The 16,890-nt window shown below is 50.6% G+C and overlaps 1 protein-coding gene across 4 annotated transcripts in view; it reads right to left on the bottom strand.

Moving 5' to 3' along the window:
- bcas3 (BCAS3 microtubule associated cell migration factor) overlaps positions 1-16,890 on the bottom strand; it is a 163,279-nt gene that overhangs the window by 58,294 nt on the left and 88,095 nt on the right. The window contains exon 24 of one of the 4 annotated variants that reach the window (XM_035533995.2): positions 8,220-8,985. The exons of the other annotated variants lie outside the window; for them this stretch is intronic. Within the exon in view, the coding sequence (XP_035389888.1) occupies positions 8,975-8,985 (11 nt within the window). The 3' untranslated portion in view covers positions 8,220-8,974. Of the gene's footprint in view, positions 1-8,219; positions 8,986-16,890 lie in introns of those variants that run through there. 4 annotated transcript variants of the gene reach the window in all.

The raw sequence follows: 16,890 nt of genomic DNA on the forward strand, positions 1-16,890 counted from the left end.
AGTAAAAACCGCCTCCCCTCTGCAGCCGTAACGTGCGGCAGCACACGGGAACAAAGCAGGGCCGGTCCAGTGAATGATCTTTTTGTCACTCTGCAGTGTTTACTCGTTAAACTCTGCCTGGCAACGCTGGTCTCAGAGGACATAAAAATGTTTTTAAAAACCTCCCAGAAAAGGTCTAGGATGGGCGCAAGCCACAGAGACATACTTAAAAAGACACTTGACGCAAGTCCTGACAGTGAAGAGAAGTGAAAGCCCTCTTCAAAAGTTTTAATGACATTCTGTGAGGGGGCACCCCTCCTCCAGAGGACACCATGTACGGGGTATGTTTTCAGACCAGCTCTCTCCTGCCCACGTTACGGCCTGACATTTGCGATATGCTGAGACCCCTGCCTTTCTGGGAAGAGGGGGCACTGGAGAAGCTGAGGCTTGTGGGAAAGGGTCCTCGTATGTGCTCGTCATCCTGATAATTGTTGTAATTGTGCTGTATTGAAATAATGGCTGGGTAGGATGAGCTCGAGAGCAGAGTCTGCTAGCATCTCCGGGGTAAGGAGGGGTGGGTGGAGGATCCCGAGATGCCCGACTACCTCTGCGCAGAGGAGATCGACCTCCGGCCCCGTGCGACGCTGCGGTCCGGCGACGGGTCCGCGTCTCTGTGGGAGTGGGAGGGTACTCATGACTCCCAGCACACTGGAGTGCTCCTGAGTAGTCCATCGTGAGTTTATATGAAACGGTACAAACAGTGCTACCTTTACCTACTCCACAGCCTTCACCGCGTGCAGTGGATAACCAGGGCGAGAAACACAGGTCTGGACTGAGAGCGGGCTGGCTCGCTAGCAGACGGAACTCTGCTTCCCCTCCACAGTTAGCCGTGGGTAAGGCAGAGTTCTCCAGCTGATTCCCAGCACACCACATGCTGCCTCAGTCTGAGAGCGCTGGTGGTGTCACAACACATCTTTTACAGCATGTGAAGGGAAAATGCTGAAAAAGATGAATGGAAGAAAAGGATCGCCACAACGGCTGTAAACTATGAGCCATTATATTTGATATTGTTTGGTCACATGACTTAAATAAATAAGACTTCTACAGTTTTTTAATGACAATCATATTCTGGATTACACCCAACCATATTGTTTGTATTTGACTTATCACTCATTCATCAGGTATCTGCATACCCCAGGGCAGTGCTCCTAGTGAGATTATGATCACGCTGCATTATGGGATGCCGCATTAATAAAGGCTACTTTAGGGTACATTTAAATTTTTAAAAAGGAGCATCTGATTTAAGTATGGAATGATTCAACATAATAATATAACTGAGTACTTCCTCAGTAAAATGCTAAATGATTAAATGAAAGTTCTTGTTTTGTTTTGTTTTTCTGAAACACTATACACAGTTTCAAACCTGTCTCATCCCAAAAGGCTTAGCTGCATATGTAAGCTTTGAGAAGTCAGGTATTGCGATATTGCTCACAGTTCAAGGGGCTTTTTATTTTTTGCATGAACTGAACTGAAGTCACAAGTCTACAAACCATTCTGCATCTCTCTCCAATTGTTTACCTGCTTTTGAAAATATACAGTGCTAAGGCATTCTTTAATTTGTATTGTTTAGTGACAAATATTGCTTTGCTGTTTTTCCTGACAAGTAACATTTGTGTCAATACCCAGAGAACATTTTTTGATACACTGAATATGAAGCTTGATTATTTACATTAATTACTGAAAAATATCAGCTAAAGTATCAGACAAAAGATAAATAAACACTTGACACACACACACACACACACACACACACACATACACACACACACACACACACACACACACACACACACACACACACACACACACACACACACACACACGCTTTTCTGCGCATACAAGAAGCTGAAACAAATAAATTAGTAACCATTCCACAGCAGTCATCCTCTTCATCAAATCTCACATCCTCCCTAAACTTCCTCACTTTAATCAAATTCAGATCAGCACACATTACACATTTTTCACATACTCAAGAGATAAGAAACAGTCACTTGTGTCTGTCCTCACTGTGTGCGTGTGTTGTGTTTTGTGTGTGTGTGGGGGGGTGTGCTTTCCTGTCTCCATGTGCATGACGTAAACTGAGCTGGGTGTGCAGTTTAGCAGATGGACTGGTGTTTTAGTTTAAGTGGATGTTTGGCTGTGAAAGGGTCATCATGTGAAAGGCTGTAACGCTGTGGGGACTCGCGGCACCCGCCTGACCCCGCTGTTCAAATCCGGACGGTCTCCACGCTAACACGACCGCGCCACAGTAGTCCTGGCCCGCTCTGAGGCCCAAGCCTAATTTTAACCGCATGAAGAAGTCGGGGTCGAGCGGCATTAGGGCACACGGGGCATGAACTGTAATTTATGAGCCTTTGGCGGCTTCTGGTGTCTGTCTTACGGACATGTTGATGGTGATGGCTAGATGGTGGACTATACGTGCCGAGGACACGGCTAGATGGGGGACTATATGTGCCGAGGACACGGATAGATATGTGCATTACCAGGCCCCTCCATCAACAATTAGAGGCAGAGAGAACGGAGAGAAGCTCTGATTTATGGCCTCGGACACAGCAGCTGCACTTCCCCACACACACACACACACACCACGTTGCACAGTAAATATAGCAAACCTGCCGCGTTTGTGGAGGACAGCGCGCCACAGGGTGACCTGGAAGCACTGGCTAAGGCTAGTCACCAGAACGCGTGTGAAGAGAAGCATCTTCAGCAGAAGGTCTGGGACAAGACCTCAGAGGAAGGAAGACAATTTTGAGTGGTTTCCTGGCAAGTCCCGAGAGATTCTGCATCGCACTTCAGAGAAAACATTTTGACTCAGGGATCACTGCTATCTCTGTTTGTATAATTCTGGCCGCGTTCCGTTTACATTCTTCCAGGCGTTTTAAGCGCTTTATTTTGGAAAATGGAGACTCTTTCTTTGGATTCGAGTGTAATAAATCCAACTGGCATGTTGTTGGGCACAAATAAACTGAAGAAAGTGTTGATTTATAAATAAAAATCTGGAAGTGGGGAGAGGCGATTTCCTGGGAAGATTTCCGGAGGGCCCGTAAACACGGCACGCCGTCCGTCACTGCTGATGTCAGGCCAAGTCATGGTTGAGCCGAGGGGTACGGTGAACACAAGGCTCTCTGTGTGTGTGTGTGTGTGTGTGTGTGTGTGTGTGTGTGTGTGTGTGTGTGTGTGTGTGTGTGTGTGTGTGTGTGTGTGTGTGTGTGTGTGTGTGTGTGTGTGTGTGTGGAGACAGGGAGTCGTGAGGTCAGTGTCCTTCTGCCCAAGTGCCCAGCTGCTGATAGGTGTCTGTTTACAGGGTGTCCCAGAGGCGCAGAGGTCAGTGACACACACAAACACACACATGCACACACAAACATGTGCGCACACAGGACACAAGCCCGGGCTGGGGCACCCATTTCAAATAAATACTTGCTTTTATCAAACTTCACATCAACAGTACAGGAGTTTAAGAGTTTAGTGAGGACTGAAATCTTAATCTGACTCACGGTGACAAAGCACAGAGCCCCCAACCCTAATTCAGACTGGCTAAAACGAACACGGTTTCCTTCATTGTACAGGTGAGGGCCTGTCGTGTTAAATATGCAAGCTGAGAAGGATCTGCCAGGTTAGACCCCAGCATCCACCCAGGAGTTGCTACGTAGGCCAGCCGGCCTGGTCAGTGTAATATATATGAGACCATGAAGAAATTCCACTGCAATCTAAAAGCAAAAAAAACCAAAAAAACATGTTGGCCTTTGAAGTGTGTGTGTGTTTAAAATGTGTGTTTCAAAAAAGTGCCTTACTGAACTATTATGGTGAGAACACTTGAAAAAATGTTTGGCTCTGATATTTGTAACTAATAAGAGAAGACACATAATAAATGAGCACTTAACCTCAGTGAAGGAAATAAACGCTGCTTCTAGGCGCTTGTGACGGGGCAGCCCCACCCGTGCATTTCCATAGTTTAACACTGTGAGACTGTTTAATTGCGGGTGAAAGGTGCTGATTGCTTTCCTCTCTCCATCTGCCCTACCTCCTTCCTCTGACCCCCTCCATCCTCCTTTCGGTTCGTCTTAATTACGGCACAATTAGCTTCTACAAATGGCGGCAGCTAGTGGGCGGCTGTGTCTGAGCCTGGGGCTCAGTGTTTTCAATTTCCTGCAGTAATGGGCCTCTAATGCCTGCTCCTGCCAGCCGTCTGCACGACCCCGCCGGGCTGCGGGGGCATGACCCCGCGCTCTGGTGGCGCACTCAGGGCCCAGCGGGGCTGATGGCTGCCCCTGGCAGGTAGTGCAGGGTTACGGCGGGTGGACCCAGGCACGCGGGGGCCAGTGTGCATCGCGGGACGAACGCCTCCCACCCCGGGAGCGCGGGCGACCCACCTCACGACATGGACACACGCAGTCACACTCACTGTGTGTGTGTGCGCGCGTGTGAGCGTGTGTGAGGAAAGTGAAGATGAGGGCAAGACGCCTGCCAGAGCTGCTGCTTCCTCTTGTCTCTGTGACAAAAAGACCATTGATCCCTGCATGTGCCACTACATCAGAAGTGTCAGTGCTCTGAAAATGCCTGGCATTGTGTCGGGTTGCACTGGGGCTTAAGCGTCACACTCACACACGCAATGGTGCGCTATATCATGTCGCGTAACACACGTGTATCAATGTGCCATCCTTACACACGAGACATGCGGCCCTTTGGTAACATGGACGAGCAGAGCAGTCAGGCCTTTGGGCTCCGTTATGTTCCGTATCCACAAAATACACTGCAGCCACACCGCAGTGAGGAGACAAGCCACGGGGCAAACCGCTCGACGCTGTACCATAGTCTTAGAAAAATAATATCATGCAATTACAGAGCCTTTTGTTCCTCAGTACACTACTCTCTACAGGCTGTTATTATTATAGATCTCATTTCTCTGTAGAGCCGTAAAGGAGGCAGCTGTTGGTGACTGGGAGGTACTCCTCCTGGGAGGAGTACCAAAGCCCAGTGAGCCTCCAAACACACTGAGCTTAATACACCGGGAGCCTGCTTAGGGTATACCTTGGTGCTACTGCTCAATGAAAATCACATGTCTGGGTTGTGTGGACGTTATCTCATTCTCTCTCTCTCTTTCTCTCTCTCAAACACACACACACACACACACACACACACACACACTCTTGCTCACTCACTCACTCATTCTCTCACTCACGCACACAAACCCATATGAAGTGGTTGGCTTTTGGCACACGTTCACACGAGTCATGCATTATGTGCTGTGTTGTGAATCCTGTCTCAGGACTTTCATGCGTTCACTTCTCTTATTAGGGGCAAGTCCAGGGGCCCTCTTTTCAGCTCCTCAAAAAAAAACAATGTGCATTTTGAAAGGGCCAAACTGAGTCCGGGGTAACGCAAGACCCCCAGTGGTACCCGATACCTTGACGCTGAGCAGAGTGTCAGGTCAACACAGGAGGGAACAGGCTCATCAATTTTTATTTAAGACCTGCTCCACACAGTCATTTTTGTCCGGCACTTGCTATTACTATAAATTGTCGTGGGTTGGCAATTTACTTGCAGTAGGAGCACAGTCGCTCTAAATTTCCCAGTGGCTCAACTTGAACAAATGGAACATTAAGCAGTATAAGCGAGCAGGCCTTGACACAACTCTCCCAGAAGAAGGGCACGTGCTCACAGCATAGCAAAGAAAGCATCCGCAGATGCACCGACGTCGCACAAGGAGGGGAGAGGATTCTGAAAAACAAACAACGGCAAACGCACACAAATATCAATAAACACAATTCTTCAGTCTCGGAATCTTCCCGCGTTATTTGATGTTGGGGGGTGGGGGGGCAGTCAAAAAACAGAGCAGTCATGCTTGTTGCTTTCCTTCCTCTTCCCGTCCCCTGCAATCTTCCCCACACCTAATGGGAATCGGAAGTTTAAGTGGAGCAGTCTGGCTAGCCCCGGACTAACCTCCCCATCTGGAAGGGAGCTTGCCAGCCTTGGGGCTACTCCCAACCCTTCCCAGCTGCTGAATTTGGGGCTTTTGTTTTCGTGGGCTTGGGAAAGCATATTTTTATAAATGATTGCCATATCCTCCGACAGCTGCTGACCCCGCTCCTGTCCCTGAACGGGGCATGGATTTCATTTGGGCCGGCCGCGCTCAGGGGCTGCCCCTCACGCCACTAGCACGCTAGGCCCCGCTGCCATTCTGCTGAATGGTCCGGAACCTTCCAGCTTAACTACGATCTTACGGTACTGCAGGCAAACTGTCACATCATAAAGTGACTCAATTATGACTGCCGAAACCATGTTTTATTTTGCACCTGGGAAAGGGACGTCGTAACGCTTCGGTGCTCGTCCGGAATTACAAGGAGGGGACTGTGCGCTGAAACATTTCAACAGACACTGCTGTTTGTATTAACAGGATGTTTGATTAAAGTTCTTGTACTGGTCAGTGAGTGTGTCTGCCGCAGGTCTGTGCACAAGTCACTGCCTGTGGGACACAGCTCATCTCTGTGTGGTTTTAATCAGTCTTGGCAAGTGGAGGGAGTCGACTGCCTCCCTTTCAACTCTGAGTCAACAGCCTGTGATCAGTAACCAGGGTTGCCATGGCTTTCTGAATACTACTACTCTTTAAACTCGGAAGCCGGCTTAACGCTGCATGAGAAACAAAGCTATTCATGTAACACTGCAAGAAACGAGCTATTCGCATATCTGTGCTCCAGAATGTCTGGTTGGGCAGACTTGTTTTATTTTTCAGTTTATTATTATTTATTACTTTATTATTTTGGTTAAGAGGAGTTTGCTGTATAGACAGCTGGACCGAAAGGCCTGGTCAGAGAGCAGCGAAGCGTCTTGGCGCGTGAAAGGTTTAAATCCCTGGTGTTAACTGCACTGTCGTGTGCTCTTCCGTCGCATGCCACCATGCCTCTGTCACGCTGAAAAGCGAAGCCCAGCGGTAATTAAAGACGCACTGTGTGTTAACGCACCAGCTGAGGCACGCGCTGGTGGATCTGACGAGGCCACCTCAGATGACTATCGCCCGGGGGAAGGCGAACGGGCCGGCTAGCAGCGTGGCATGGCCCTGCCACACACACACACACACACACACACACACACACACACACACACACACACAGGGGGGAAAAACCCCACCCATGCTCTGAATGCTGCTCAGCTGCCCTTCGCTTTCTGCCCCACGCTGCACTTTCACTGCTCCGCGGGGCCATGTGCGGTGTGCTGCCGGGTAATTGCACAGTGATGCTTCATTATGGCAGCACTGTAATTTGGGCGACTGGACACTTCAAAGGGAGGTTTGAAACCTCTTCACAGACGGCGCAAATTATCGCGAGTCCACACAGCCCACGCTTTGTTTGGACCCGTATTGTTTTTGGCTCCATCACACAGTCCAAAATACACACAGAGAGCAATCAGAGCATATTTTCGATGGTATAAATGTTGGAGCTGATTACAATGTACAGTAGCGTGTGTACAAACAGGATGAAAATCGCCGGAGGCCATCGGGAGAAGCAGGGAAGGGCAACGTTCGACAGCAACAAGTTGATTGAAGCAAATGGTGACTTCTGCCACTCACGGCTGTGAAGCGGACCACAGGAACAGCACTTGGACACCAGCATGGGGATGGGTTTAGCGTGGGGTAGAGCGCTGTGGAGTGGCATGGCATGGGTTTGGGCAGCGTGCTCAGCACTCCAACAGTTGCACACTACTCTGTTCTGCCTTTTCCTGCTTGCCTCCCCATCCCAGGGTGAAACTCACACTGCACGCTGTTTACCCAGCCTGCCACGTCATCGACAGGCAACGTGTTGCCACCGAAAGCGACACAAGACCCGCTGGCTGGGAGCTCGGAGGGTCGCTACCATCTGTATGAGTGCATACGGGCAGCAGCGGAGCTCCGCGTACAGCCGCGACGTGTGCAGATGTGTTCGGACGAGGCCTTCAGTTCGACTCCAGCCAAAACTCCTGCTGCGAATTTCAAACATGCGTGCATATACAAGGCACAATCTTTCAGCCCTTGTTGTTTCGTGAATCCCTCCCATGGGTAACGGTGTAGAAGGGGCTGTGGGTGTCAGAGCCTCCACCCTGGCAGGGTCGTGATCAGGCGAGGTGGTTTCACGAGCCCTCATCACCTGACCGCGCTGACCGCGCTGCGCGGCTCAGCCACAGAGGCGTGAAGGCAACAAGACCGAGCCTTTTGCAGAGTTTCCTCCAGTTCTTTATTGCCGACATGCATGTTTCATTTACACCTTCAGTAATCGCACAGACCACTAACAATCTTATAGCACAGAGCAGAATGGACAGCAGATTAAATCTCTGTAAGGCTTAAATGACAGCAAAAATATTTACAGTGTATGACATAAGAGTGAGTGGTTGTGAAGGCTTTAATACTGCTGGGCGCACTGGGAGGATTCTGGGATGTGTTAATACGTGTTAATACCTGGGGTGCGTGGAGCTGGACATCCACACGCCCCCCTCTGACCCTCCGTCTCTGTGGGTGGGGGGGGTGGGGGGGGGTTACTCGGATCTATGCAGGCTGTGCATGAACACAGTGAACCCTGGACCAGCACTGGCTGCTGCAGGCCTGTGCGGCAGCACCTGCGTCCGGGGTCGCTTTGAAAAACAGAAGCCTGGGATCTTCCGACGGCTAACCGGCTAACGTGAGCGTCCGTGCGGCAAGCTCGAGCGCGGAGGTGCGCCGTGGTCCGCTCTGACCTGGCCGGCCGTGGCACGCGGGCGTTCCTCCTTTACCGGCTCTAGCAAGGCATGCGGCGGGCAGTGGCCCTCTTCCTCTCCTCTCCTCTCCCTCACACCCAACGATGGCAAATCAATGGAGGAAATGGGGGGAGGCGGGGCAGGAGGATGGAGGGGCGAGTGATGGAGAGGCTGTGCATGCTTGAAAAGGAGAGCACGGGGGGGCGGGGGGGGGCGGCGTCAAGGAGGGTCTCCTTTAGGACACACCTGCAGAAAAACGACAACAGAAAAAGAAAGACAAAAAAAAAAAAAAAAAAGACAGGTGTGGGTTTAATGAGGTGGCCAGCCTTTCACCAGCGTGCAGAGCATTCTGTCAGTCACGAGTGATGTTGGGGGGGGGGAAGGGAGGTCGTGCGGAGGTGCACGCGACTCCAGAACAGAGGAGCGGGAGGGCGAGAGAGAGCGTGAACACAGCCAAGGCTGCGTCAGGTACGGGCCTGGCTGGCTGCTATCTGGAGGGCTCTGCGTGCAGACTCTGTGCCGGGGTAATGAGCGTGTGTGCTGCAGACCTCTTATCTGCCCATCTTAACTCAATTAAAAGTAAACAACGCGGCCGTGACCGGCAGATGAACCGGCCGACTGGGCTTAGGGTCCTGCTCCTGGCTCCTCCAAGTCATCTTCCTCGGGAGCTGCAAGGCATGGAGCCCACGCCCGCTAGGCCTCAGCAACGGTCCCAGCTCCTGGCGGGAATATGCTTCCTCACTTACCAATGGCTCCTGTGTTTGCGGTTTCCCCGTGTACTAGAGTGGAACGTGCACATGCAAACGCAGACCTTTAAGTGGAGAGCTGGGAAACGCTACATAAAAAGGACCTATACATAGCTGGACATAGCAGGACATAGCGGGTCACAGCGGGATATAGCTGAACTATTGTTCGGCCTTGCCATCACCACATCCCATAAACAGAATGGCACTATGTGGGCCACACCGTGGGCCCCGGGGCAGGAGCCATGCGGAAACACGGACATTCCTACTGGAACTACGCAGACGAACACGTGTACGCACACTTGTGTGCGCACGCGTTTGAGTGAGCTCACAGCGGCAGCAATAGTAAACACGGTTAAGACCGCCGAAGCTGGTGCCAAAAGCTGTCACATCCTAAAGTCGTCACAGGCGTGCTCGTGCTAGTGATGTGTGTAGGACAAACGCAGAAATCAACACACAAACACACCCCAGAAAATGTCTGTAAGCTGAACCAGACGTCACCCTAACCTTGCAAATAACACCTGATATTTGCCAGAATTTTTTCTTTGCTTATAAAGCATCAACATAAATCGCACTCAAACACCGAGTGCCGAGTTGTTGCTTAGGTGCAGGTACCTGCTGGGGGGATCTGTGCTAAAAACATGACCCCTGCATGGGGTGACTCGCTGCAGGAAGAGTCCCGCCGCACGCAACTGTATAGCGCAACCTGAAACAATCCACCTGACAGATTAAGGCTCCTTGTGTCATGTCCACGGCTCAGAGAGGGTGGGCATGCGTCTGAACTGATGGCTTTTACATAGCAAAAAATGGCACTGAGTCAAGCCTCCAACACAGTGTTAACAAGAAAACAGGCTTCACGGTTCTTGTTGTGGCGGCAGGGGGGGGTTTGTTATATCTGCACAATGTCATGCTAAGGCAGCTTTGAGGTGGAGGCTTTTTTCTTCTGAGCATTTATTCTTCATTACAGATACGCTACTAATTATTTTAGTTTTCACATTTAACTAAAAATATAAGTAAAAAACATTTTTTTTAATGTTATAAGGTTGGGGTTGTAATAATACTAACACTACTATTGCTAATAATAACAATTAATAATATGAAAATAATATAATTAACTCTACAATAATTATATAATATAATAACTGTTAATTAATATTGCATATACAATTTTATTATATCATATTAATGATATAATTATAATTATTCTTTTTGTTGTGTATTTAGGGTTCTCTGGTCGTCCTGGGCTGTTGGGTGCTGACTTACATAGTGAGAAACAGAGAAATGTTGCTGAGGTCACCTGGTCAAGTCTCCTGCCTGCACCCAGTCAGAGTGCTTATAAACAGAAAGTGGTAATGGCCAACACTAACAACTTCAAGGGTCTACACCTGCCATGAGCTTGTAGTGGTGTCAGAGGGGTTAACTCCTCGCTGCCGCACACCTACAGCAAAGCGCAAACACGTGCAAAAAAGGAACCCGAAGCAGATCGAGGGGTTGAGCCAGGGGGGAGCAGAAAGATTGGGCCCAACACGTTGGGTCAACCCCGCCTCACCCCTGCGCTGACACAGAGGAGCGTGTGCAACAGCTGTTTTGGCCCATGTGTTCTCCACTAATTTGCTCAAAAAGACTTGAGAGGCGGCGCCCTCATTTGCATAACGGGCCAACTATCACAGGCACGTCGGTCTCTGTCTCCTGCTCACCAGACGCCGTCTGGAATCTATACCCACCTATCAGCTCAGCAGAGCTGTTTCCATTTTTCTCAGCCTTAATGTAATTTTCTTCGGCCTTAATGTAATCACAACCTAGAGCAAGGAATATATGAGGCAGTTTAACAGTGAGAACTGACTGAATACAAGCAGCTGAAATCGCCTGCTACGATCGTGTCATGCAAACAGCAGGTGACCTCAGACTAACATTAGTGTCAGCGTGTTCTTAGAACACCAATAATAAAAAGGGGGTGGAAAAAACAGACTTGGAAATCACACACTCACACTCACACACACACACCAGCCGAAAAAAAAAAAACCTCAGGTCTTTACTGGCATTCATCAAAAAAATGGAGCGCGTCTTTACACCAGGAACACGAACAAAGCAAATGAATGATTAACCAGCCCTGCATTTCCGCCGAGTTGGCAGACACACAAAGCATCATAACTGTCATAGTGAAGGCAGCCAGTGGCGCCGTGAACGGTGTCTGTGGGTGTGAGCTGAGAGCTAATTCTGTTCACTGGGGAACGGTGGGGGGACTGAACGGATGATGCGTTAAATGCCCAAACAGGCACAGCCTCCCTGCATCCTGTGCTTTGCCCCGGCCGCTAATTCATTCAGCTACGTGTTGGCGCGGTGGGCCTCCGCTCCCCTTGGACAGCTTTCCTCCCTCAAATTCCCGGCACACGCAATCACATATTCATAACTGCCACGGAGCTTTTACCCACCGCGCTCCATTTTGCTGTGGGAAGGGGGGGGCGTTCAAGTGGTTGGGCGGGCGGCCGGGGACTGGCCTCGCTTTTATGTCGGCTGGGGTAAGGGGTAGGCAACCACTCGGCTTACTCCAACCGCGGGTGGGTGGGGGCGGGGGTGGGGGGTGCCTTCGCCGACTGAGACGCCCTTTCCTCTTCGTCCTTCCCTCTGCTTCAGCCTGCCTTAAACTCGGCAGGAGCCACGAGCCAGGATTCCCGATCCATGGGGTCTTTGTTGAAAACATGGCCATGCCGCTCAGGAGGACCGGTGCCCCCCTCTCCCTCCAGACGTGGGCAGAGGAGATGCGAGCGGGCCGACCGATTACGGAGACGAGCGCCGGATCGCGCGTTTAATGAGCTGCAGCCTGGCGCGTCATGGCACGCCCTAACAGAATGTAAACCCAGATGAGGGGCTGACTGCTTTCCTCCCTCCCCACCTTGTTTAGAAGGCACCTACAAACTGAGGGCCTCTCCGTTACTCTCGGGGCGGAGCGCTGTGGCGAGAGCCGGGAGGGGCAACCTTTACGCCTCCGTCACACCTCCGCCGTTGTCTGCTTGCACTGGACTCGGGTGCTGCGGGCGATCTTTGTTGTCGGCTTCGTCCGGCCTGCCCCCCCCCACCCCACGCAGGCCTACTGCGCAGGCTGTGGTGTTGACCTCTAGGTCCACAGTGCCCCAGTGTACCCGTGCACCTCGTTACGGAACGCTGTAGTCATGACTCCCAACAGCCCATGCTTCGGCAATGTCCTGTTCTGCGGGCCCTGTGAACCCTAAAGTGGAAACGGTGTCCATGCCGGGAGAGCATATAGCGTTTGACGGAAGGGGTCACTCTGACAACGAGCCGTGCGTTCCGGGACACACGAGAGAAGGGTGGCGCAGGGATCTTTACGCAGCGACAACAATGAACCTCAAACGGGTCACTAGAGTGACCTACAGTGGCAAACACTCAGGAAGTAGTTGGTCTGCACGGCAGCGTCACCTCACCGGCGTTTACCTTTCTGGGACTGATCTCAGGCCAGAGCATTAGAGGAGGCTCTCGTCTCCAGCAGCTGGCTATGTGGAAGCTGTTAGTTAAATCAAGTTAAGCCATTTCCGCAATTTCTAGCCACTTCCCAATCACCATGTGCCTGCAGGAAGATCGCATATCTGATGCATGTTCATGTTGGTTCCAAATCTGTCTTGAAGAGGTAGCGCCAACCCGCACAGAATTCATTTATGTCTGGAGTAAAGATATACTTACAGCCTGACCTTATTCACGGTCAGCGTTCAAGTACCTTTCAATTTTTATGTCAAATTCAGAATATCTGTAAGTATATTTTTCCATGTGGTGGAGGGGGAAAAAAACCCCAACCTACTTTCAAAAGGCTGGTGCAACATCACAGTTCAGCTGCAAGGCACTGTTTAGAGATGTGGATAATGAATATGTAGGAAGGGCCTGGATTTGGCTTTTTCCATGTTCTGGGCTGCGCAGCTCCTCTCTGCTCCTCTACAGACGCCCAAGACGCCCTGCCTGTGTGAAAAACCTGCACACCAGCCAACACTGTAAGGCCAACAGCATGTGGACACCCCTCCTAGTGACAGGTTCTGTTTTTTCAGCCACACCCACTGCTAACAGGTGTAGAAATTCCAGCATACATCAATGTGACACCATACAATCGACAAACAAATGCAACTGGTGAACAAATAGAAAAAACAAACAAAGAGCTCAGTGACTTTCACTGAAGGATGCTGCTATTGTCCACAAGTCAGTTTGTGATATTTCTGCCCTGCTAGATTTGCCTAATTCAGCCTAAAGTTGCATTTACATTTATGGCATTTCGCTCACACTTTTATTCAAAGCTACTTACAATTATGACTGAGTACAATTTGTTTGAGGGTTAAGGGTCATGTTCAAGGGCCCAACAGAGGCAACTTGGCAGTGGTGGAGCTTGAACCGGCAACCTTCTGATTAGCAGCCGACTACCTTAACCACTGAGGCACCACTACCTCCCATACTATTAAAGTGAATCGCAACTTCGCCCAACAATGAAGCACTAGACCAGGCAAACTCACAGAGCGGAGCTAGCGAGTGCTGAAGAGCGCTAGACACAGAATCCTTGGTTGCATACCTCAATACAGAGTTCCAAAACTGCCTCCAAACATCAGCACAAAGACTGTGTGCTGGGCATTTGATGAAATGGGTCTCTATGGTTAAGCAAAAGCACACCAGCCTAAGATCACTAGGTGAAAAGCCAAGTGTCAGACGGAGTGGTATAAACGCACCGCCGTTGGACTCCAGACCAGTGGAAATGTGTCCTCTGGAGTGATGAATCATGCTTCACTATCTGGCAGTCTGATGGATGAATCTGGGTTTGGGGGATGCCAGGAAAACTAACTGAACATGTAGTGTCAACAGTAAAACTTGGCAGAAGAATCATGGTCTGGGGACGTTTATCATGGTTTGGGCTACACCCCTTAGTTCCAGTCAAGGGTAATGTTAATGCTAAAGAATACAAAGCTGTTTTAGACATTCTATGCTTCTAATTTTTGTAAGAGTTGGGGAAGGCCCTTTCCTGTTCTATCATGGCTGTGCCCGCTGCACACCGACAGGGACCGTGACTGCATCTCTCTACCAGACATGTACCAGTGGAGGAGCCTGCAGCAAACTTTGCCAGTAAACATTACAAATGTCCCAGTCCCGGCAAGTGTGACAACCAGCCAGAACACACAAGACACACTAAAGATTACACACGGCCCGTCAGAAGGTGGCGCAGCTGCTGGCTCTATCAGCAGCTCTGTCTTACTCAAACTGCAGGGATGAACACGCATGCGAACACGCATACTTTCTCATGCACGTGCACACGTACAAACCGCAGCCGAAGGGTGAGGACTGGGTAGCGTTAGCTAGAGAAAAACCTCACTAACCGCAGTACAAGGCGCAATGCTGTGTGCGTGCCAGTGTGCATGTAGGCGTTTTGCTTACAAAGCCACGCCCCTCAGTGGAATTTAATGAACTGAGAACGACCTTGATTGCTGATTCGTGGCTCTCTGCCAACCCCTGCCCTCACATTCATCAGGGGAACAGTTTGATCTCTCAGGCGCATCGCTGGCCGTGTTGTGCTGCTATTAGCCAGGGCCTCTCAGCGAATCACCCGCGCGCGCCTGTGTGACAGCAGGTTCGGGCCCTCGGCTCACCATCCTCGCCGTCCCACGCTAACCTTGTGGTAATGTGCCTCGCAGCGAGTACGGAGGGGTCAGGCAGCTGCTTGGGTGCTCAGAGAGAGCGGGTCCTCCTCCTCCTCGCTGACAACGGTCATCGACCGAGGTCGAGCGGGCAAAGGACGAGCCGCTTCTATACACCGGGATGGAGTGGCGCCAGCCCGAGCGGGGCCCAAATGGGCCCGCGTCAACGGGGCGCTCCCCCTGGCCTGTGACCCAGGCAAGTCATCGCCCAGCTGCTTGGGCACGCAAATCAGCTGCGAGGAGAAGCGGGACCGCTCTCGTTCACGATTCGCCAAAATGACGATGATGGAAAGTAAAGCCACGGCTGTTTGCTGCGAGAGGAATCGGTCTGATGGGCTCTGCCCCAAGTCCCACGGCGCCGCCCTGGTGGCCGAGCCTGATGCACGCGCACTGTGTATGTGTGTATGTGTGTGTGTGTGTGTGTGTGTGTGTGTGTGTGTTTCTAAGAAATGAAAACCCAGCTCACATAGAGCTCAATGCACAGGAACGTGAGTGGCTTTTAACCACATGGCAGGAGTGCAGTACAGAACTGCCTCTGCTGAAGAACTACAAACGCATGCAGCACCGTCACAATTACCACATGATATCTGACTGTAAAAACAGTACCAGCGTTTTGCTTTACGACACAAGTCCTTCCTCTGAACCCACTCGGCGAACTTCTCCAAGGGAAGAGAGAGAACTGGGAACGAAATGACTTTTCCCTCTGCATTTCATGTGGTCTACCAGCTTCGAGCAGAAGTAATGAGCTAATCGTGGTTTTTTGATGGCAACATGTGACTTTTTTTGTACACCCCAAACCATGTGTGTTATTCTTCGTAGTCCATAAAGCTTTTCAAACTCTGTTGCAATCATGAACGGGGGCTGGCATGTAACCAAGTTGATCTTCCTCTATGTAAATACGAGGTATTAATTATGCTGCATGGAGGGAGAGGTAGAGCTGAAATATGATCAATTTAATCGGGAACTACAGCATGCCGAGCAGGGGCGGGGTTAGAGGGAGGGAGGAAGAAACAGACCAAGAGCTGGGAGCACACTGGACAGCCAGTGCACTGGACTTTTGACCTCAACATTGTAACTGGAATCTGCAAAAGACCTAATTTATATGCTCCTGTGTGGGGCGCCAAAACCTCAACATGCTTTACCACCTCCACATCCTGCAGCTCTCAGGTGCACTCTGACGGCTATAAACACTGAGGCCTCATGGAAACAGGAGGCCCTCTGAAGCGTCTTCCTTTCTCACTCTCTCTCTCTCGCTCTCTCTCTCTCGCTCTCTCTCAGAAGCAGCTCCCATGGGCAACAAAGCTATGACATTAGAGTCAAAGTATTTAAATATCATTACTCCTGCTGTGAAGTCACTTCCATGTGCATCCTCTCTCTCTCTCCCTCTCTCTCTCTCTCTGACTCATTTTCACTCTTTCTCTTTCTGTGCCTCCCACTCTCTCTCCGACTCGCTCAAAATGCAGGAGGGCCTTTAATCTCGCTGCCGTCACGCACGGCAGGATTTACGGGTGGAAAACTCGCGGCTCTTGACCAGGGAAGGTGAACAGAGGAGACGGGCGCCAAGATGAAGATGCGAAAGGCGCAAGTGGAAGGCAGAAAGCCTCAGAGGGGAAGACGGGCTCGACAGTTGTTCTTTTCCTACCGACACCGCAGGACAGTAAAAACACCAGGCTTATGTCCTGTAAGCTTTCAGAATAGTCACAGTTACTATAGCCATCTTTAGCCAGGGA

Source organism: Electrophorus electricus, chromosome 17 (assembly GCF_041902795.1).
Source record: "Electrophorus electricus isolate QZ-2024a chromosome 17, ASM4190279v1, whole genome shotgun sequence".
In the NCBI taxonomy this organism is placed as follows: domain Eukaryota; kingdom Metazoa; phylum Chordata; class Actinopteri; order Gymnotiformes; family Gymnotidae; genus Electrophorus; species Electrophorus electricus.